Below are 24,287 nucleotides of genomic sequence, written 5' to 3' on the forward strand. Positions count from 1 at the left end.
AAACTGGCCAAACACTGGAGAAAAAGAGGAGAAAAAGAATGCAGAACAATCAAAGAATGATATAAAATGTGCTCAATCAGTCTTGTTTTCCAAAGAACAAAGCATTATAACTACTGCATTTTTCTAATAAATCTAATGACATATACAGAAAACTGCAAACATTAGGGAATGCCTTCCTACCTTCTTAGCTATGCAAAGAGTTCGGAGGCCATCACGCGCATAGTAGTCCAAATGTTTCTGTGTTTTGTCTTTTATTCTTTTCATTCTCCTCTCTGCATTAGTATCAGCTGTGAAATACAAGGAAAATATTCCATATGTTAAGCACAGATCATTTCAGACTTAATCACCTAAGGGTGGACATTAGTGAAAACAGGACTTCGTAGTAACAGCAATTCCCTTTAAAGTGGCCATGGGTTGCATAAACCAAAAGCTCAGTAAGGTTCCTTGTTTCCTTTAAAACTATATTACTTGCTTTTTGTTTGTTTGTTTTTTAATGTTATAGCACTCTTGCTGACAAGCTAAAATACCATGGTCAGCTCCTTATGACAGTATTATTGCAGAGCACACAGTCCACACGGGTTAGCATCGTCAGTGAATTTTAATTAGCCCATTCCATATTCTCAGCACTCCTCAGGTTAAATAAGTACCTCAGTTCTGATCTGCAAGGATAACACCATGGAGAGCTTGTTCTTTTTTTATACTCCTGATGCCTAGATATAATATTTCATGCAAAAAATGGTACTGCAGACTTCTTATGCCTCTGTGTAGGAGACACAACAGAAATAGCTCTTTGACTAATTACCTTTGCCAGGGTCTTCCAACAAGTCCATTATAACAGAGTCAGCTCCTTTTGTGTAGACAATGATCTCCTTGGTCAGAGGGTGTCTCACCACTACAGACATCCTTTTCCTTACTGAGTCAAATCCCAAAGTGTAGAGAATATCAAAAGTTAGAAGTGTGCCCTGCGGCAACCGTACTGTCACCTGTTCAGGAGTCCGGGACACTAAAGTAAAACTGTATGCTTGGGCAGCATAGACAAGTGCTGCCTCATCTGGGCTCTCAGCCTCATAGCAAAAGTCTGTTGGCAAAGTAGCATGAGTAACGGACTGAAAAACCTCATCCAAGGAAGCACTGCCAATGTCTGTGCTGCTCTTGTCCTGGAGCCCGGCGCCCCTACTGCTGTCACAGCAGCTGTCATCGTTGTCACAGCAATCCAGCGTGGCAAGATGCTCCTCTGTGTTCTTTGCACTGAAGCTAGCTCCTAGGTCTGAACTAGACTGAGAAGATGAAAAAGACTGGCTAAGGCTTACTAGTTTCAGCCGCTGAAATATCTGATGAATCTTCTCCAGGGTGATTCCTGAGGGTTTTATTGGTGGTGGGACTGTAACCTAGAAATTATGAGAAAATCTTGGTTTACCATGGTCAAACATAAACAAATATGAGCTACAAGATATTTTCCAAAAGCAAAACATATTTCTTTGCATCTAAGTGACATTAATAAAATAGAGCTGCAATGTTTTTTGTTTTTTTTTTTTCTATTTAACTGTGTTGGGGAAATCTGTAGAGGAGTCATTTGTGAAGTGACATCCAAATTTGATGGTGATTTGTCTCTCTGCCTCTGAAATAGAGATGGAATCAAGGCTCTTGTAATTCTGTTAACGGCCTGAGAGATAAGAGAAAACCCAGTACATTCAGCATATTTATTACAGTAAATGTAATATTAAAGCTAAAAGGGAAAGTGCAGATAGCATGGTAGTCACAGCTATCCATCAAACATAAAGAGCCTTGTTGGGTAGGGATGTATGTAGGCAGTGAGATGGTGCACACTACACAAAAGGTAAAAGAACTAGAGAAGAGTGCCCCAAATAACCATTGCTCAGGTTTCACTGAACACTACCCTATGTTTTTAAATGCAAGCATAATTAATTTCTCTTGAATGGTTAATCAAAGTTAGATTACCCTTTGTCTTGGCTCAGTAGTTGTGGAGACCACGACTGTATTGCAGATGGCAAGGGCAAGAAAAAAGTCAGTGAGAGCAGTGGCAGTTTTCATATGTATAAAAGGAGAGAGGTTTTCAGCCCGCAGTGCAGCTTCCCTCACTCTCCTCAGCAGCCTGCTATCCGGAGTCACATCCTTCTCCTGCAAGAGAAATTACTTAAGGAGAATTATTTGCATTTACATCTGTCACCAAGAAAAAGCTCTCAGCTCAGTATTTTTTTTGTTATCTCTTACTGAGTTCACACCTAGAATTATATAAGGTAAATGCCTTTTTACTGAATGTCTAGGGGAAAGGATGGATTCCTAAAGGCTGAATAACTAATTAGATTATTAGGAGGAAATACTCCTGAAAATAGAAGGAAGTTTCAGAATTTTATTTCTTCTGAGATATATCCCAAGAATAGTCTATAATATGACCCCCAATTTTGAAAGTGCTGACTACTGAATTAAGGGGCATCCCAAATGGAAATGCATTTGGAATCTCCTATCACACTGGGGGAGTGGGAATTTTATTTCAACAGAGAATACAGGTGGCTTATGGCTTGCTTACAATACAGCTTTGCTTCCTGAAAGAGAAGTTTGTCTCAAACTGTTTTTCCTAAGTTTTACAACAAATAAATGAATGCATGCATAACACATTTGTTCTTGAAATGGTGTTGTAATTTTACCACCTTGTCTATAATCAAACCTAAACTCACAAGCCGAACTACTTAACAATGTCATTTATCTACAATTTAATCTGATGTAGGCTATGGGAATGCTACTTTTAACAGAAATTTCATGTTAGCAGAGTGTGGTTTGGATTTAATTCAGGGCCATATTTAACTGGAGCTTCCCAAGTTAGAGACACCTCCCTGTGAGCCAAGACTTTTGTATGCGTTCTTTAAGGAACTGACAAAGTGATTTAGCTGCTTTCTAGTTCATCTCAGTTATTACCCTCTTCTTCTTCAATCTGGCACAGTTTTCTCGAGTTCCCTAAATATGCAGCAGCAATCAATCAACCACCTTTATGCTGTGTAGTGCTGAGCTGAATGGTACATTGTTAACTCCCGCTTGCAAACATGAATACTGGTTCTTAAATTGTCCTAATAATTGAAAATAAATGTATTGCTCATTTTGTTGAAGCACAGAACTCAGCTGAAATCCAAATATAAAGCAAGATAATGCACTTTCTTCGCTACAGGAAATTCTGGTTATGTGCTTTCATGCTTTTTCTTTTGTATTTGGGGAAATATTTAAGTACAGATACATTCCCTCCACTAGAAAATTGATATGCATTGGGGAAGGGCCTGCTTCTTAGATATCTGCTCAGGTCTCTTAGAATGAATCAGAAGCTGAAAAGTTATAATGGTCATTCTTCAGAAACCCTTTAACAGCATCATACTACAACAGACAACAGGTAGTTGCTGCCTGCAGTGTGCCTGCTAGGTACAGCAGTGCCATGAGGCCTAAGTGGGTAATTCCTGTGAATAACACATATGTGCTGTCACAACTCTCAAAACAGTCAAGTCGGGGATTACATTCAATTCTAAATACTGATGATTAGAAATCCTCTGTTTGCCCAGCTATTCTTATCAGTTCTTATAATATGCATGTGCAGCACCACAGTTAGAATGAACCTCAAGAACCACAAATTGATACACAGGGATCTCAGCCTCTCCTAATCCCATCCAATTTTTTTTTTTTTTTTTTTTTTCCATGCAAAAAAATGGCAGTGTGGAAGTATGTATTCTATTTAAATTGAAACATTCTCAAAATTTATCTCTGGAAAAAAATGGAAAATTGTGAATTCAGTTGTGGTTTCAGGAACAGATTTAAAAAAAAAATAATACATATATATATATCTATATATATGAAACCCAGTCTTTACCAGAGAAGCCTCTCTTTATATTTACATCTAGTGAAAGCAGGGCTGACTTGAATTTCCATGTCTTCCTGCATTCACCCTTACGAAATGTCAGCAGATAAAAGAATTCAGACAAACAAATCTGTTCATTGATTAGCCTGAACAAACGGAAAACCAAATGAACAAAACAGAAAATGAAACAGAGCAGCATCAGTGATGATGATCAATTAAATTTACCACACTTTCAATCATAGTAATCATGTTAGTAAAGTGCTGAAGTTGTAAAATGGCTAGTACCATTCAATTGTTAAGATTTCCCATTAGTTTGATAGCATTTCTTCTACTTGATGGCACTAAAACCTGATGGCAATAGGACAATTGAAATCTCCATGAAATGATTCTAATAGCAGGGCACTCTTTATTGGAACCATTAAATCTAGGAGGAAATGTGCTGTCAAGATCTAAATTCATAAGGACATGTAAAGGTAGAGACATGTAAATGCTAATGCATTGTTCACTTCCAAATTTTATTACAATTTTGTATTTTTCTTACTCTTTTAATGTTCCCTGAAGTCTTTCTGTCAACCATAGCTCTGTAGTTTATAGTACACTATTTTTCCCCCTGAGAAGTTGCAGCAGCCACAAAGAATCACATGAATGAAGTAAATCAACACTGTTTCTTTCCGAGGTACGGAAAGAAACGAGTAACGGGGCCAATGACATCCTGAAGCCTCTAAGGTGAGGTGATGTGCTCTGCTTTGACTGAAGGCTGTCTCTTTAGAGATCCAGACAGGCAGGACAAATACCAGTTTACATTTTCACAAGAGATATTAAAGAACAGGTGAGTCTGTTCTTGTCCCAATTGCACTAGACAGTTTATATACGGACTCGTCCTTCTCCCTCCAGAGTTCTCATAAATGTTTATGAAATGAATAAATCAGTCACTGCATTTGTTTCTCTCGTACTCTTTCAGAGCTTTCTGAAGTCTACACCATTCTTCTGTCCTTTACATTCCACATAAAACTTAAGACATACACAGACATTACGCATTTTTTTTATGATATCACTATAATACTACAGACATGACAACACTTCTCAACTACAGATTTTTGGAATAGCTTGAGTTTGGACACGAACAGATCTGTCCAGCTGAAAGGTTGGCCTCTATTTTTTATTTTTTTTAATTTGCTTCTAGAGATAGCAAGAGATACAGCTGCTAACAACAAATTAGGAATTTGCTTTTCCGTTGTCCAAGACCTTCCCACTGAACAGACTGTGCCAGTCTGTTTACGGGGCTGTATCTGGACATGGGATTCATCTTATCTTATGAACTTCATAAACAGTATGCAGTGAGGCTCCATAAACTGTCATGGATCACAAGTACTACAGACAGAAATATTGGAAAGAGAAAAAAAAGAAGGTAAGCCATAGGATTTAGATTCCACTAAATAACTGTGTTATATTTACTCCAGGAAAGACAAGCTATGCTGTTCAGTTATTCTTCCAGGATCTGCAGTCTCCAGTTTAATTAACTTTATCAAATGCCATGAAATACCCATCATCCTCATCTTGAGCTCAGAGATGCACTGAGATGAACAAGTTAATTGATAAGAGATTTTCAGATTTCAGCAAAACTTCAAAACTTGTCAAGCAGAGAGCACTCTGACAAACAGGCAGGCTGAAATACATTGTGTAGCTGTAGAGCTTCCTAATTGCAGAGCAGTTCAGAATACCGAGACAAAGTTTCAGACACACTGATGTGCAGACACAATCAACTGCTGCTGTGCAAACGCACTTAAAATACTATGTGCAACCTGGTTATCACTGATCCACCTAAGGCTGATTAACAATAAGCAAATTTTGTGATTGCTGCATAGATAATCTTCCATTAAAAGTTGTTTGCATATACATTTTTAACATTAGTACATGATCATTCTTTGGCTGTCATAGCTATTTTCCAATTAAACTCCCTGCATTTTGCAGGATGTTATCACATCAAGAGCTCTCTTTTTTAAAAATGTTTTTCTTGGCAAGAGTTCTGATACGCAGGTGCTCACAGCAGATGCTGTGCTAACCCTTACCCAAAAACCACAGTGTTCTCTCAGCAGTGCAAAGTTCTTCAATTTTCCTGTTACCTGAGGCTACTAATTTCCATGAGAAGCTTTCAAATGGTTGGCACATTAACCCTTGGAAATTTGGCATTTGTTAAGAAAAAGCAAAAACAAATCATACAATCCCAGCTACTGGCCTTTGGACTTTGCATTTCAAAAAGAGCAAGGTTTCGCTTTTACTTGCATTTTGTTGATCTGAAGAATGTGAGCCTCATGATTTCATAGTGAGAACCTCATTTGACAACTGTTGACTACCACTGAATTCTTCATCGTTTGTAGTTAAACAGAACCATTAATCCATAAGGACTCTGCAAGCCTTAAGTTCAATAAACAGCAATATTTCACTCATGCATTTGAAAATGGATTTTTAATGAGAAACTTTGATTGAGATACTTTCAAACCCACAATACTGTCTGTATAACCAGAGGATCCAAGATGCTCCAGCTGTTCTTAGCAATGCACAAATGCATCAGAGGAGAGGAAACAAACAGAGACATAGAAAATGTTATGATTCCCATTTTACATTGAGGGAATTGGCTATGTATAAAAAAAAGACATTACTCTGCATCATCTGAAGGACATCAACACACAGCACAGTCTCTAAGCAATAGCTAAGTGTCTTCATTTTTATTGCATCTTCATATTTCTCACTGAGGTTAGCTGATGTCGCCAAATAGACTGACAGCAGCAGAGGCCAGTAGCTTAACCTCCCAGGACAGTAGCTTAACCTCTCTCTATAAAGCAAATATTTGATACTAAAATAAACAAACAAAAACAAAACACAAAACTTACCTCAAAACAGTAACAGCAACGACAAAAAAAGACCAAAAACCCCCGCAGCCTCAAGCAAAACAACAATAGGCAGACAAACCAATCAACCAACCAGGGCAGTTTAAATCTGGAAGAAACTGAAGAGGCCTGGCAGAGGAAATATATCTGGCAAGGAATTCCTTTGTCACACTGACATATAAAGGAAAAAGACAAAGAGTGGTTCTCAATATTACTCGAGGACTGGGTTGGGAAATGTGAGAACAACTGACAGACCCACCATATTCCAAGAACAGGAGGAACACTGACTAATATCTACTTCTACATGACAGAGGAACTGAATGAGACAAGCAGGATCTTAAATTGAACTTAAAACTACATCAAACAATCCTTAGCTCTACCAGGCCTAGGATTTCTCCTGTCTCCCTGTCAGCTCCCCATCAGAAAATGCCATAGAAAGGAGAATTCCTTAAAGACATGCCAACTCAGTCTTCTTGTACTCACAATGGTACTGCTGAATGCCACTTGAGATTGGTTGCTATCACGACGACCAAGTGATCTGCTCCTTGTATGCCCCTGAAAGTGAGCCCTGGCACTCTGGGACCTCCTTAAAGGTCTCATGGTCCTCTGATAAGTGGCTGGTTTTTCAATATTCATTGGAGGAAGTGTGAATTGCTGAAGTTTTGCAAAGTCCTCATCTTCTAAGTCCAACTCTTTGTGCATTTCCAGGCGCTTGGCTGTAAACAGAAAGCAAAACCTCACCTCTTAGACTGTTCTTGGCATGGCTCAGAAGAAATTCCTTGTTTAGTTAAAAAACCCTTGAAATAAACCAACCCAAAGCTAAAACAACCCCAAAGTCCTAACCAGAAAAACTTCATTATCCACTTCAGCTTCCGGCAACTCCCTCTCTGCAATGTTTGTTATTGCAAGAAAACAAAAATGCACTTCAAAGTGATCAGTTATTTTTAAGGAGGTTGCCTAATGCTAGGTCTATTTAACTGCACTTTGCAGTTGGCTGGAACTGGTTAATGAAATACGGTTTCACAAATTTGCTAATGCTCTCAGTCACAGAGCACAAAGCACATCTTTCTGGCAGCTGCTTGCCAGCTTAATAAAATCCTTTGCACAACATAGGGAGAGAAAGTAGCAACCAAGGAGGGTCTGAGTCAAAAGTTCAGATTCAGTGCTGAATGCCAAGAGGCTTCAGATACAGCTTGCAGCTAGAGTTGACTCTAGGTGAAAATGAGCCTTTGTTCATATCACACTGTGGTAACTACTTCTGGATCCACTGAGCTTGATTACTAACTAATCTCAGTTTGTGAGTCTATGAAAGACTGGCTGGCACTTATTAAGAAATGAAGAATTAAATATTCTCTTTACACTCTCAAGTGCAGTGCAGGAAACCAAAACAACTTCCCAATCTAACCTCCATATCATTTAAAACTTTCAGGAGTCTCCGTTAAGGGAAGTCCCTCACAAAAAGGATACAAAACCACTGACCCAGTCAGAAGGCTCAGGAGGCTGAAATATTAATATTTAAATTATTGAGATTTAGTAGCTGAGAGAAAAAAGCAAGTGTAGGAGTTTCCCTTACCATTTTCCTGATGTGAAAACTCATGTCCATCCACAGTACAGCGTCGGAATACCATTTTGTTTTCTGTTAGTGTCCCAGTTTTGTCTGAGAAAATATATTGGATTTGCCCAAGATCTTCAGTAATATTTAGGGCTCGGCACTGTATGGGCAAATCTGCTTCTTCATTATATAAGTCAATGTCATTGTGAATTAAAAAGACTTGGCCCAACTTGACTAATTCAATGGACACATAAAGAGAAATGGGGATCAAAACCTGAAAGAGATTAAAAGCTCCGTGAGAACCAACCCGAAAGATGAGTCTTCCAGAGAATGCTCTTACAAAAACACATTTTCTGGACCAAGGTAAATGCTGCTCTTACCCTCCTGAAACTCAGAAATGATACACTAGCACAAACTACCTCTTGGTGTAAACCCATTTAACAAGCCATGCCTTTATATGCAACGCTTTCTATCCAATAACTTCCCCACCATGAAATAATTCTGAATTCATAAGATGCACAGATATTCTGTTTCAGTAATGAAGAATAAGCCCTAAGGAATCTAAGCAAAAAGTTCTCTTCTTATTTCACTCATATCAAAGAAATCCTGTCCACTTTAATCTCAGCAGATCTCAATCTCAAGAAACCTGAAAAGTAAATGTGATTTTCCCCCATCCTATTAATTGTTCTTTCTAAATTATGCTTGATCAGATCCAGATATATGAGCACCTTACTTTTAATTTAGCTTATTTTCTAAACCTGCAGAACCTTACCTAGTTATTATTCCCTGTAGGTGAAAACTACAAGTTTTGTTTCACTGTTTTCTTGAAACATTGAGTGGTATTTCTACCTAGGAATGATGAACATAGGCAAAAGGAAAAAAAATAAACAACACCAAACAACTGATATTTGGATGTAAGCATTCTCTACACATATCCTAGATACTCTGGAGCTGTTCAGAGATACAATACCTGTTCTTCCTGTATATATCCCTGTGAGGTTTATAAGCAACAAAGAAAATTTGTGTTATAGTGCATTCCCCACTTTGATGATTTGAAAGACTCTTCACAAAATTTCCAAATAGGATCAAGAAAATACTGAACAATCTATTCATTGATATTATTTTCTTTATTACTGATTGTAGTCAGTTTTTAATACCTTCTTCCTTGAAAGTAACAGAGAAGCTTTGTCTTTTACCTGCAACAAGATTATCATAGTCAAGAACATGTAGAAGCCAGAAAGAACTGGAGACAGAAAATTGCCATTCTCATCTGGGACATCATAAGGTGGGTGTTCTGGGAAACTTCCAGACCAAATGCCATGCCCTGTAGGAATTATATGCGATATTGAAACACATTGAGCAGGACGGTGACTGATAAGGCTTCTGATATGGACTGCAGTGCTAATTAAGAAGAACGCTTCCAACTCAAGTACCCAAGCAGTGCTGCAAATCTGCTGAAGAATGCCAAACATATGCAGAACTTTGTAGCACATGCACATAACAGACACGTTGGGCATGGCGATTTTTTTCCCACCTGTCCTTCAGCAGGTTTCTCTCATGGCCCTTATGCCTGTGTAGATCTCTTCTCACTCCATCTTTTATCATGTGAGGATTCCATCTCTGCCACTTAGCTTTAAAAGTCCTCAGTGCTGAAGGCTCCTATTCCTCTTTCTAACAGAAAGATGTATCACTGTCTGCATAGACAATCTGAAATCTTCATAATTACATGCTAACATTAAATTAAAAATTAATTCAGGTAGCTAGTTTTTACATTTCCTCAATTCCCCGTCAGTTAACACACACTCTCAAATTGCACTACTGCAGCTCTGGTTCAGGACTTACCAACATTCCATCATGATTTCTTTACCACCTTTCATATTGCCATTAAAGACATAAATTTAATACAGAGTCAGAAACTTGACATGTAGCCAGCACAAATGACTTAGTTTCCACACACTGTCATTGCTCTAGATGCCCTTTTCCTGCCAAAATCCCCTATCAGTCCACTTCGTGCATCCAGTTCTGATAAAACTTCTATTAGCACCAATTAAGCAAGCGGCCGTTTTGGAGCATCTGCCTACTAAAATCCTGCCAAAAGAATTAAAATTATTTCAGAAATATTTTCTGTCTGCTAGAGACTTCGATCACAACTGAGGATGCTGGCATACAGCTATGGTGTACAACTCACTCCTTCCCCCTCTTTTTTTCACTGTGTGCAAGGAAAATACTGATGGATTCACCTGTACTGTTTCTTCCTGGAGCCCTACATTCAGACAAGGTTGCAAAAACTCATGGTAAAGCAGTGGGATCTTTCAAACAGATGAAAGTTGGTATACTTGTTCCTGCTTTACACGTTTCAACTAAACTAGGAATATTTTAAAGTCTTTCTTCTTTTTCTTTTTCTTTTTTTTCTTCTTAACCTGAGCGTATAAATTGTTTTTTAAATGTTGTTGCTTTTTTTTTCTTTTTTTTTTTTTCTTTATCTTAGACCACTTCAAACCTTAAGTTAAAGGACTTTATTACTCAAGGGCTCCTACACACCAGACAAAGACAAGTTCTAAATTGACATGACAGCAGCCAGAGAACAACAAAAATGAAGTCTCTCTCTCTCTCCCTCACATAGAGCTCAGTTGTCAAACTGAAATCCCATTTCTGTGCCAAGAAAGCCCATTGCAACATGAAGCAGCAAAATTAAAAAAGTGATTAAGTCAGTTCTATTGTTCATCTTTTTGGATGGCCTTTACTTCTAACAGTGTTACAGTGATGACTGACTGGTGGGTCACATCACAGGGCTCTCGGGAAGGTTCACGAAGGCTTGACAGGGCCACATGATTTGACTTTGTCTCAACAAAACTAAATCAGAGCAGTAGCACTAAGCAAGTTATCACTGAGATGAAATCAATTAAAAAGAAAAGAGGCTTTGAACACAAAATTCTCATGGGAGCCTCTGTTATCTTTTAAAAGCAGTGACCCACTCAAAGCTTAGCAGGCTTAAAATCTGGCCCTTCTCCTCAGGGTTAGGAGATCCATTAATAGTGACCTGCCAGGGACAGATTGCTATCAGACCTGTAGGGCAAGTGGGTGCTTCTGTGCAATGAAAGCAAGGCCTTTGAGATCATCAATCAAGTAAATCAGAGTCAGATAACCTCAGCCCCATCTAGTTGCGGTGTTCAAGAAGGGAAGCCCCTAGAAAAATGCAACGCTCCTATTTAAGCAATTGATTCAGCTCAGCCTGTGCCAAAAAGGCCTTTGAGAAGAAAATAGCTTTAGAGATCGTGAACCAAATGAATTACCCATGTGCAGCTCATGGGTTGCTAAAGTCACCATGAAGATATTTAGGAAAATGTTATAGAAATGTAGGTAAAGCTGCATCATTATATTTTTTAGTCATATAAGGAACAAGCAATATGAAAGTCAGTGGATGCCATTTCCTACAGCATAGAGGAATTCAATGACACACTTTTGCTTCATACACACTGCCATGTCAGACGCTGTTGTGCCACAGTGCTTCTCTACTTCCATTTGTTGCACGGCAGCAAAAGGTAACAGAATACTGGTGGAAAGGTTCAACTTTTGCTGCCATTCCACCAACATCAGTCTCTCACATCTTGAGCCAACATGATAAAATAGGATACATGACTTTCAGAGCAGCACTCTATGCATTAAGTCAACAGCTTTCACTTGGTTGCTTTACACATATTTTATAGAGGAAACGGATCTTATCTGAAATATTTACAGCCATGGCTGAGTTTCCTTCCATCCAAATTGCTCAGATTTGCCATTTAATTTGTACCTTATATGACCAAAGAACCTAGAGTCCAAAAGCCTGAGGCCTTCAACTCTAGATCTGATCTCACTAGTCTCTGTAAGATCAGTTTTAATAATCATTGTGGAAAATAGGAATCAAAAGATTTTTGTCAGCGCTTCATACCTATAGATCCAACAAGACACATTGTGAACAGGAGTCCCACACACAAGAAGATATCCATGTTCATCCGTCGCTCTATCTTGCTGCGCTTGTAGCGAGGACCGTTGTTATTCAGCATGGCCTTGGTTTCATGACCTTCAAAAAGCAAATGGATATCATCATGTTTATATAACATTTTGCAGTTTTTTTTGTTTTTTTTTTTTTGTTTTTTTACTAAAAAAAGCATTTCACAAAGTGGGAGTGGGATGATCATAATTAATATTAATTTATCTCCAGCTTCATTGAGGAACTGTATTGCCCATTTTCCCATTTGACTGAATGTCAGAATATATGAAACACTAAATCTAGGCAGGGGTTTACAGAAGAGCTCAATTACATTTCAGCTTTAAGCTGACACATACATTTTACTTTCTCAAAGGCAGCAGGTTCAATAGGAACAAGGATTGCACCAATATTCAAAACACTTGAGACTCAGAAGCACAGATATTCTCCTACATAACAGCTAAATCTCCTGGAGAATGGAAGGAAAAGGAATAATAATATTGCATTTTGGAGTTTTATAATCAACATGATCAGGTGCTACACTGGTCCCTGGAATCAACATTTGAAAAATATTGGAAATATTATTCATTAGCTATTTGGGAGCCACTAGACATGTTTCATGTATTAACTTAAATACAATCCAACGTGTCAGGTCCAGCAGTGAAATACACTAATGTTATTTACTTTTTCATCATGTGGATGTAAAGTGCTAACAAATCAGCAGAGCAAGAAATGAAAAAAAGACCACTAAATCCTAAGAACATACTGAATTAAAATTGAGCTGGACTACTTGTAATGAGAAAAGAGTTCTGTAAGAAGCCAACAAGCAGAATTTGCTTTTTCTATTTTACTAATATCATCTAAACCATGGCTCCACAAATGGAATACCTGGATTCTATCTGTTGCTATGTTAAATTGTATATTTTATACTTATTTCTATAATAAAAAATAAAGGCCACGAAGCCTTGTATTTGCATTGTTGTTTACACGTGTGTTTAGTGTGTGAGAGGTACTGTTTGCCCATCTATCTTTTGGCTTTTCCTAGAGAAGTGATTTGAACCAAAAGCTGGAAGTAAGGAGTGATTTAATCACTGCTATTGGATTCGCTCCAGCTTTACATCAAAGAATATTAACAGAGGTAGAGAGCGAGAGAGAAAATTACTCTCCAGCCTTATGTTCAGGACTTTCACTAAGAGCAGGGACTCTTGGCTTCCCATTCCAATAACTATATAATTTCTACACTACCCAGAGCTATGCTGGGGGGACCAACTCACACCACCAGTACTCCTTCCTTTTCAGCACACATATTTCGCTTACTGCACCAAGTCAGCTAAGTCAGGGCACTACTTGTGAATCAGGAGGTGTGGGTTCACTCATGTTCAGCCTTTCCTTCTGTAAACAAATGCTTTTACCACTGAGTTACAAAGAAAATGAGAGCACTACAGCCTGCACTTGGTTCCTCCAGCAGCTCTGTAAATCTTGCTTCTCACTTCTCTTCTTATGTCAGTCTTAATGGAATATTTTGTGTTGAAAAAAAAAAAAACAACAAACAAACAACAACAAATAAAGCCAACAACAAACGCCTCGGGACAAAGCTTTTTAGTCCCCCTCAAAGATTCCTCAGGGAAATGCTGATGGATTTATGCAGTGAAATTGGAGGAGCTTTAATTCCAGATTTCACCTCTCTCATTCCCCTTCACTTCAGCTGATCAACAGGAAAAGGAATTTTCCCCACACCTCTAATAAGGATAGAAGTCTGCAAGATATGAATATCAGAAAAGATTAGAATAAACTATACATAGGTTTGTTTTTTCTCCTAAAATCCTCACAGATTTACATGCTGTGTAACCCAGCACCTCACCTATCATACTCCAATACATTATCACTCAATTTCTGGATGCTAATGGCTTCATTTAAAACTTGTTTCCATTCTGTTACTTTATTACTGGAAAAGCATTTTTAATTCTTGATGCTGTCCCCATCACAGCAGGTAAACCGTGTTGGCCGTGGCTCTGTAATGTGGCTTTGGTGCATTAGTACTATTGCTTTATGTAGAACATTTGGGTAGCCATGAAAGGTGAAACTCTACTTGGTCAGATGAGAACTGCACAGGCTAAACAATGACTTAAGTGATGGCTCCACGCTTCACAAAGCATCCATTAGAAAGTAAGATTGAGCAGTAATAGGGTTATAAAAACGGAGAATGTGCCATGTTACAATGTGACTGATTTTGGATGTTCAGAAAAGGTCATGGACCATGATTAAAACCCAGAATATAATCAATGTCAAAGAAACCTAGAAATGAAGCTGGTTACTGGCTCAAGTGAGTCTAATTTTAGAAGAGAAAGAATAAGCCTTTATTCTGACATGAACAAAAGATGTCAGTGGGAAATTGAATTGAAGTCTTACTCAGACCAATGACACCACATCTTGACAATCATTAAAACTCCAACCTTTGCAGCTGGCAGCTTAAGCAACATTAATACACATTAAGATCTTTGCTGTTGGTGAAGGAGCACACTAGGAAATGGCTAGAGAATGAAAATGGGAATCCTGACAGGAGAAGGTAGAACATGGATCTCTTAAAGCAGGTCCATGATGGCCATGAAGTTGAACAGAGCGCTCAAACACCTCTTCTGTAAAGAGCAACTGTGAGAGTTGGCATTGTTACGCCTAGAGAAGGCTCAAGGGAGATGTTATAGCAAACTTCTAATGTATAAAGGAGCCTTAGTAACAGGCAGAAGAAGAGGATGGAAAAAGAGGGTGGATTAGATTGAATATAAGGAAAATAATTTTTTTAATAGGGATTGGAACAGGTTTCCCAGAAAAGCTGTAGATACTTCATCCCTGCCAGTTTACAACCAGGCTGGATGGGACTTTGATCTAGTGAAAGATTTGCCTAACCATGGGTAAGAAGGGTCAGAGCATATGATCCTTAAAGTGATCCTTAAAATGATCCCTTCTAAATCTGGCTGTTCTATAATTCTGAGAAACTACTTCAATTCTATAGGAAATAATTCCTAGAGATATTTGTATAGTAGTTCCAAAAACCAGATGATTGATAGTTTTGGAATTCTCCTATGCCTGCCTCTCCTCCCTTGGTCTGGTAGGCACCATTCTTCCCAGTGCTGTTGACAAAGATAGGAGTTGAAAGACTAACAAAGTGAAGGCTGCGGAAATATATAGGAGTTGTAGCCATTTAAAATCCTCTTTTACAGCAAGGAAATAAAATGGCCAGTTATGAGATAAGATATTCTGGATTGTGGAAGGGAATCCAAGGTAAATGACTCTTGCAAAAATGGTGATTTTTATTCTCTCATTAGGTGGCTCAGCCTTGAACCTCATTGATGCTTGTTATACATACATCACCTGACAAGACTCTTCCAGAAAGATAAAAATAACCAATAATGAGATTAATCGTTGTATTTAAACTATTTTCATCAGCAAATGAAGAGGCCATAAGGAGGGAAGTCAATACACTGTTTGTGAAGAGGAAGAGGGGACAGATGTCAAAATCAGTGATAAATCACTCTTGCTGAATAAAAGCAGTGGTAACGCTCTGAAGGTAAAAGAAGCTGAGAAAAAGATGAGCTGACCCACTGTTGAACCTGGGCTGCTGCGTTTGATCTGAACTCTGACGCTGTCTGGTGTGGTTCATGTATCTACTGCACGAAATGCACAATTGCAGAGACATGCTATGTCTATGTCAGCACGTAATGGATCTTCAGCTGCAATGGTTTCTGCTCTGAGGGGCCATTGAGATCTCTCTTAGGGCAGCAGTGAAGATTTTATGACCAATGAAATTAGCGTTATAATCAGAGCTGCAGAGCTGAGAGTTAAACTAACCTTATCAAATTTAACTGGTCTGGATATCTCTGCATAAATGTAGCAAGATATTTGACACACACAGGCGTACTGTCACTTGTCAGAGAACCAGTATAGGATCCCTTTGCTTTAGAGATGCAGGAGTAACACCTTTACTTCAAAAGGTTATGCACTCTTCCCTTTGACCTACCAGTTCTTAAAACTAAATGTCAAATTATGGTGCAAGGTTAGACTACTCATGTTTACTTAAGGATATTTACAGGGAAATTCTGTGTTTAGTGAGATAGAATGTACTTCTTACCTGCATATATAACAATTCCTATTGCAACTTCAGTATTTCTGATTGTACATCCACGAAGCAGAAGGCTTTCAATGTTAAAACCAATCCGTTCATGATTTGGCTGTTCCCTGGGAAAATAAAAAGACAAAATAAATAAAGCAGCTTCATTTTCTGTTCTGATAAATCTCAAACAATTTTTTTTTGTGTTTATGTCCAATTCAAGGTGAAATCAAGAAACTGTGAGGAGCCTAATTTGTTTGTGCTTCACTCAGCTTCAGTGAAGACTCCAGTAAGGAGTCACAGAAAAGTCAAATAACCACCAGAGGGCTTTTCATCTTTGTGAACCTCAGCTCCCTTGAGGAGTGTCCGGGCTGAGGCTTTCTCCCTCACCCACATGGAGTGGAAGATTTTTCACTCTGGCTGAGGAAGTCCCATCACACATCTGCTCCTTCTGCTAGTAGAACAGACAGGTGAAAACTTACTGAAAATTGTAAGCTCAGTACACCATCAGGCAGGCAATTGGTTCCTTGCCTCTGAAAATGAAAACTATTTTTGCACAGATTTCTGTTATGAATTTGTGTAGGCTCTTCCTGAAACCAAAGCTGAGATTTTTCCACTTGAACTGATTTTATTAAATATCAGCATAAGGTAAGAGTTCTTCCAGAATACGTATATTTTATGACTCTCTACTGGATATTTGGTATTGCATTTACCAGCAAAATGCAGTCTTACTTAAATGAGGGGCAAGGTTCAGTGCTATTTATATGTGTGCAATCCTGTATCTGTTTGCAGCTGCACATGGCAATGTGACATCAAGGGAGAGGAGTAAAAAGGCTCAGAGACCAAATAGCTATAAGATAGCAGAATGATGGCTTTGATCAAAGACCCTACAGAGGAAGAACACAAGGCAGCTCTGGCTTGCAGTGTTAAAAAAGGAGAAGGTCACTGTTATACGCTGAAGAGCAGGTGTGTAATTTCCAAAGCAGCTTCAGATTATATATCTTCTGTTGTCTTCATTGGAATTTGACCATAATGGGAGTTATCACAGAGTGTTTTCTGCACGTGAAGCCCAGGCTTCAGTGCAGTGAGATTTAAGTATCTCATATACGAAGTTACATTAGTTAGTAACTTTTAATTCAGATGTCTTTGTCAGTGCATTTTAAAAGGTAACACCAGAACTTCCTTATCCTAGGGAGCTAGTTTCAGCCTTGGCAAAATCACTAAGCAGAAGCCTTCCTACATCCCCTTTCAGCAGCATTTGCTGTGGCCAGAGCACACCAGGCAGATATCACTAAGTTTGTGCTTATCATTTTTAGCAGAGAGAGTTCTTCCACAGTGCTGCAATTTTACAGCAAGGAGATGGACATTCAATAAGGGCTCTTGAAGAAAAATATAAGCTGGCAGAACTGTGAGGGTGCACATCTCTTGGAGCAGCACTGTAAACTGGCCATACCTTGTTTTGCTGAGAGTCCAGTTCTTGTTTGAATACTACTCAAAGTCATTTGCGTTTAGAAAACACCTCAGACAAAAGTAGACTGAAGAAGAGAACTCCACTGTTAGTAAATTATTTTCCACAGAATTCTTTCACCTACCCTTGAAGCAGGGAGAGAAAGGCAGCTAATTTCCTACTGCACCAAGCAGGTGAGATTACAGACATTTCCAAAATAAATATCTGCTATAGATTTTCAACAGAGATTTAAGGATGTTGAAGCCAGTCCTGAACATTACGGGTGTGTTTTTGTGTGTTTTCTTGTGACATATTTCTTACATTTGCACAATATCAGTGTTCTTGTGCTTTATTATAGCAGGCTAATTGGAAGGATTGATTCAATTTAGTTGATACCTAGTGGTCCACTAATCTAGCAACCAATACAGACTTGACCTATTCAACTTGTTAAGGTATCACAGAGGAGGGAAAACAGGATTGCTGTATTGGGTATAATTTTACACCACATAAATTCTCAAAACCAGATTAGGAATGATGAGGGCTAATGGTCAAGAATCTGCTGGTTTACTCTAGTTCCAGGTTCAACATTCTCACTGCATCACTGGAAAGACTTTAACTACTAGTTTGGCTACTAGTAAGCTTTTAATACACTATTCTAATGCATTGGTCTCATGTAGAGTTTTGGTGCTTGCTTGTGTTTTTCAGCTGTAAGAAAAAATTAGGTTTGTGTGCCGGATCCTGGATACCTTTTCCCCATGGCCATAAATATGGAGAAAAAAGAACAATGCAGATGGATATCTTTCAACATTAGAAAGGATTTACACAGAAAATCTAGCCTAGCCTAACCCTCGGGTCAAACACAAATGCACTCATGTCAGAATTCTGATAAGAGCTGAAGCCTTGTGAGAATAATTTGTATAAAACAATTGTGAATTCAATGGCAAGCCTTTGTCCTTCTTTGCCTTGAAGCCCAAATTCCAGTCTGCATAATCTATTAAATTCTGAGTCCAGGAATAGATAATAGTAATGTCCACCAATTTCTGCAAAACGCCTTACTTCCATCTATATCCCCCCACATGAAGCACTAAAGCTGAGATAGACAATGTATTTATCGATAACAAATACTTACATATATCCTTTGAATTTATTGAGATCATTGTTAGGCATTTCACAGATGATAGTATTTTGGAAAAGTTCTGGTTCAAACGAAGTATTCTGCAAGAGGAAACACAGGGAATGAGTGTCAAATCCAGAGTAATAGCTAAATACCCATGCCATATCAGCACTAACAGATAAAGTTTAAGCACAGTGTCAGAGGTAAAACTAACAGGCTTGGTAAACCCACCTCACCAAAAAGCAGGGGTTTGGAGAAAATAAATGCTTAGATCAGGTTCACAGCTTGCCTGCAATTTTTTACCTTCTCTATAAGGTAAATTCATACACAGACAGACAATACAGCCAAAGCTGGAAGTTGCCAACAGTTTTCGTCTTCAATTTCTCAAATAGCACTCGCTCAAATCAATTCTCGCTTTATTTATTTTTTGTCAACACAAATCTATTAGAGAGCAAAGCAAATTTGAGTGTGCAAATTAATGTAATTCGTTGTATAATCAAAAGGATATTGTCATGGTGTAGCAGATCTGAGACTTTCCTTGGCTGGATTATCAATTATAAATTTTAAAAAATGCTATGAATTGTATCATACAATAGAGATGCTGGTTAGTGGCAGCACCTGCCCTCATTTAAAGTAAATGTAACAAATTCTTATAATTCTCTGTTAAATAACAACACTCTTCAGGCAAAAGCAAGATCAAATGAAAATAATTGCAATATTAATATGGATTTTGAAACATATTAGAAGACTTGTTTTACCAGCCTGGAGTACCTGAGAATAAAATGAGAGACCATGCCTTTAAATAATTTGAATACATTCAAATGTGACTAAAATAAAGACTAAGAGTAAAACAAGGAAACAAACAAAAGATCCCCTCAGAAGGAAGGGAAGTGAAAGAGCCCCAAGTGCTCGGGAGAGACAAAATAAGATGAAGCTCACTGGGCTAAGCATGTCCTGAATTAGAGCTTGGAGCTGAATCAAGACAGACACTTTTGCTTTACTTTCTCCTCATTCAAGGAAAAAGGCTTGCTTTTGGGGCTCTTTGAAGCAGTCTGGAAAGCCAGCTTCATGAAAGGCACATGTTTGCCATAACCTTTTTTCTTCAACTGAAAAGATACTGAAGACTTTCATTTAAGATTAAGAATATGTAATAAAAATGGGATGTGAGAAACATGAAAGAGAATAATTACTGCTGTGAGATAAAAACCAAAAGAACTGCAACCAACTTGAATCCAAACTCCTCTCATTAGGAAATTCAGACCTGGAAATCAGATCTGCTGCTGAGCTTCCATATCTTCTTCTAAAGCAAGACAGACTTCCAGAAGTCACACTCCTTTGGAAACTGAAAATCTCAAGAATCTCCTAGTGGAATTCATCACAGCTTTGCCAGGCTGTAAAAATTCATCATGGTGACAATGCCCTAGTCTCATTTTGCTCTCATTCTTTTTCTGAGCAATACGTAATTCTATTTTGCATATGTATGTTCAAAATCTAAGTAAGAGCAAGCTGAGAATCTGATCTAAAAAATAAGTTTTGGAGGAAAAATACCTTGATGAATTCAGCCTGGAGAAGAGAAAGCTGCAAGGAGACCTCATTGCGGCCTTCCAGTATTTAAAAGGGGATTATAAACAGGATGGGAATCAATATTTTATAAGGGTAGATAGTGATAGGGTAAGGGGGAATGCTTTTAAGCTCAAGAAATGAAGGCTTCATTGGACGTCAGAGGGAAGCTCTTCACAGAGAGAGGGTGAGGTGCTGGCACAGGCTGTCCAGACATGTTGTGGATGCCCTATCCCTGGAGGTGTTCAAGGCCAGGTTGGATGGGGCCCTGGACAGCTTGGTTTAGTACTAGATCTGGAGGGTGGTGGCCCTACCTGTGGCAGGGATTTGGAACTTGATGATCCTTGAGGTCCTTTCCATCTCAAGCCATTCTGTGATTCTATGGATACCAGGGCAGTTTGTATAACATTTGTCTCACGTGAGTGAATATCTTTAGACTCTCTTTCAAGAACTCTGTGGAATCTTGTCCATCTCATGAAAGTCAAGAGTAAAACTTTACGTTATCATTACTCTAGAAACATTTGTGCAACAGGAGAACAACAAGATGCAACTAAGCAGGAGCTTAGAGGGCTCATTAGTACCCAATAGGTTCCTAGCTAGAAAAGGGGTAGAGAAAGATGATTCTTCTTTCTCCCTCCCTCTCCCTCTCTTTCTCTCAGTAAATAAATATAGTTATTTTGATGACAAAAGTTTTACAGTTGAAAATTCAGGTCAGAAAGTGGCTTACAAGAAGTTTCCTTTGTCTCAGCATTTTAAAGGTAGGGGAATTCAGCATTCCAAAGAGTTTCCTAAGCAGAAGAACTAACCTCAGTTCATTCTCTCCTCCTTAAAGAGTCACATTTTATAGCTGCAGTTAAATCTGGGAAGTTTTATGGAGCAATTAAATCATATGATTAAACAAAGCTCCAAGAACAAGGAACACGTTGCAGACAGGAAGACTAAAACCAACTTGTATGATACCTAGTGCATTGGTTTTGTTTTTTTTTTTAATCAACATGCTATTTACACTAATAATTTTAAATAACAGGGTAATAGAGATGATTATTTAATCTCTGACCTTCATGAACACCGTGGTTATCATGGTCAGAACTGCATTCCACTCTGCTTATGTAACAAGACTTCCTAAGTGTAAAGGCTTTTGTGCATGCGGTGTATCTACATAATAACTCAAAGACTAAACAAAATAATCACATACAATCTGAAGCATAACTAGTACTGAAGTGTTTTCTGATTTGAAAGTAGACTTCTCCACTGCACTTTGTGGCTTCACTTTGTGGCTAGAGCTGCAGAGCAGTCAGACTGCTGCTCAGAGCACTCCTTGGCTGCATGGGCTGCGGTTTCATAGATTTTACCTGGCTGGAGAACCCCATGACGACTCGTCGCTGTTTAAGGTTGGTCTCTCCATCAAGGTTGGCAGTTTCCAAGTGGCAGATCCCGTTCTGATCAGAGGAGTACAGCAAGAGGATATCAGCTGGGATGGTCTCATTACACTGCAGCTGAACAAAATCTCCCACTAGGACATCTTTCCAGCACTTCTCAACATAGGCACGGTCTTCCCTGCGGCATCAAAAACATGTCAAGGGTGAATAGTGACATTAGGAAGGCAGGCTCCCTGCTAAGTGGGGTTCTGATAAAAGAAAGTAGGGCAGTGGTGCCACATTGCTGTATTTTTTAAAAAGACACAGAGAAACACCTAGAAACTAGTGCTTTAGACAGTTTCATAGTACCATTTCACCATATCTCACATGCAAAGTAAAATATCTACGTGGAGTAAATAGAAACTAGAAGAAAAATTCTCTTTCGTTCACTAGCATTGGGCCTATATTCTCCACAGCAAAGCCAGAAAGTTGCTCAGACTAACAGAAATGTTTTTAAGTACATTAGACAAGAAATACAGACATTTAAAAATATATATTTTTGAGTATGTCACAGATACTTTCAAGCGTCAGAGTATAGACCCTGAAAGAAGTAAAGCATTATCATACTTCTGCTTGCACCAGGTCTCTCTAATTTGTAATTCTCAAAAGATAATTAAAAATCTTAAGCTTAGGTAGTAGATACAACTTAAAAAGGTAGAGCAGCCAACAAATGACTCTCTAGCATTAAACAAGAAAACAAACAAACAAAAAACAAAACAAAAGGCAGCTAGAGCCTAAGATGAATGAAAAAAGTTAAGGAACAAAGGGATTCTAACTTAAAAAAAAAAAAAAAAAAAAAGAGGATTGAAGTTTGAGGAAAATGAAGGACTAAATGACTATTTCATCAACAAACTGGCATTCAACAGTTCAGGATACAGCAATAGTTTTTGAAATAACCTTTTCAGTAATTGATCTCTCATCTGCTCTTCATCATCTAAACCCACTGAAGACCGTAGAATATACTTTGCAATTAGTTAAAGGGAAAACTGCAAAGGCAGCAATGGCTCAGTTCGTTATGAGGAAATTATTTTTTTAGTATAAATAATTGTCATCTTGTATGTTGCTCTGTAAGACGGAAAATGCTCACAACACTTTACTAGACTCACAGTAAAAGGCTTTTCATAATGACTCAGTCTCATTTCTGCTTAAGTTTTGAATCATCCTCGTTTAGTGCCTGAAGAAGAGAGTCTTTCAATGAAGTGTTTGCATTATGAAAAGGGGAGCAGTAATGTAGGAGATAAAATGTTTTGCCAGAGTTCAAAGGCACACATCCAAGTGTGTCTTCAGAGTCTGGCCAAAGTCTACTGTGTACTAACCTGCCTTCCTTGTCTTGGGGAAAGAGGAGTCAGCCCTAATGCTGTTAGACAATCTTTGGCAGTTGGCTCACATCCTTATCTAAAAACAACATGAAAAAACTGCTTCCTGCAAAGGTTACATGCAGTTAAGTACTCCCACTTCCTGGTGGTATTCACTTTTTATTAAAACAAAAGAAGAACAACAAAAACCAGAAAAACTCCTGTAACTATGTAAAAAAATCTTTGATGCTAGAAGTGAGATTCATTAATAATAGCTAAATAATAGTATTGTAGCAATGATTTTTCCTTCCTAAATGTTCATTCTTCTTTCTGCTGCATCTACTTATATGCATATCCTTGCTTCCTTTGCTCAACAATAGACATAAAAGATCACACTGAGAAACAGATGTTTGCTGTAAGTGAATCTGATATTGCTGATCTTTGAAACAAAAATTCCAGAACAGTTTCTACTTGAAAAATATTTAAGCAGGTGCACGATGAGTATTTATTGCACAATGAAGTGCATGTTAAAGCTAATATAGGAAAACCACTAAGCAACAAGGAATTCTTCTCATATCTAATGCTTTCCTGGTAGAATTCCTCGTTTGTTTAAAGCGTGATTACAGAAGCAGTTTCACACAAGCAGATGGGCTGTCTTGCTACCCCAGACATCTGGATGTCATGTAGAGTTTTATATGCTGTTTGCCAGGACATCTGCAAGGCAATCCTACTTTTCTCTATGTCAGCTGTTGCACAGCTCTGTTGTTTATGGAACATTTCCTGCTCACAGAATGCTATAGATAGGCCTTACCCAGCTGCCTGTTTTCTACGTCAGCCTAAAGAAACTGGGTTAATAAAATAAGCCACAGAAATCATAGATTTGTAGTAATTTTTCAGTAACAGCCAATGAAACTTACATTACACGTGTGACTCAAGATTCGGTTCATACACTAATTACAGAGGAGACAGTGAGTCAGAAAAGCCAAATGAGTTCCTCCAGATCAAAGAGGTTATTTTCTGTTGCATAGGGAATAAAGTTCAGGAATTTCTAGTCTTCCAGGCTTACATTCAGGTGAAGGGTG

At 38.3% G+C, this 24,287-nt stretch overlaps 1 protein-coding gene across 2 annotated transcripts in view; it reads right to left on the minus strand.

Annotated features, from left to right (window-relative positions):
- ATP10B (ATPase phospholipid transporting 10B (putative)) overlaps nt 1–24,287 on the minus strand; it is a 62,727-nt gene that overhangs the window by 17,457 nt on the left and 20,983 nt on the right. For both annotated transcript variants that reach the window (XM_052684824.1, XM_052684823.1), the window contains 10 exons: nt 21,845–22,049; nt 18,948–19,033; nt 16,393–16,499; nt 12,228–12,359; nt 9,493–9,620; nt 8,318–8,570; nt 7,228–7,460; nt 1,960–2,139; nt 803–1,388; nt 181–287 (listed from right to left, as the gene is read on the minus strand). In XM_052684824.1, the coding sequence (XP_052540784.1) occupies nt 181–287; nt 803–1,388; nt 1,960–2,139; nt 7,228–7,460; nt 8,318–8,570; nt 9,493–9,620; nt 12,228–12,359; nt 16,393–16,499; nt 18,948–19,033; nt 21,845–22,049 (2,017 nt within the window). The remainder of the gene's footprint in view (nt 1–180; nt 288–802; nt 1,389–1,959; nt 2,140–7,227; nt 7,461–8,317; nt 8,571–9,492; nt 9,621–12,227; nt 12,360–16,392; nt 16,500–18,947; nt 19,034–21,844; nt 22,050–24,287) is intronic.

The sequence above is a fragment of the Tympanuchus pallidicinctus genome, unplaced genomic scaffold (assembly GCF_026119805.1).
Source record: "Tympanuchus pallidicinctus isolate F22 unplaced genomic scaffold, pur_lepc_1.0 scaffold21, whole genome shotgun sequence".
NCBI lineage: Eukaryota > Metazoa > Chordata > Aves > Galliformes > Phasianidae > Tympanuchus > Tympanuchus pallidicinctus.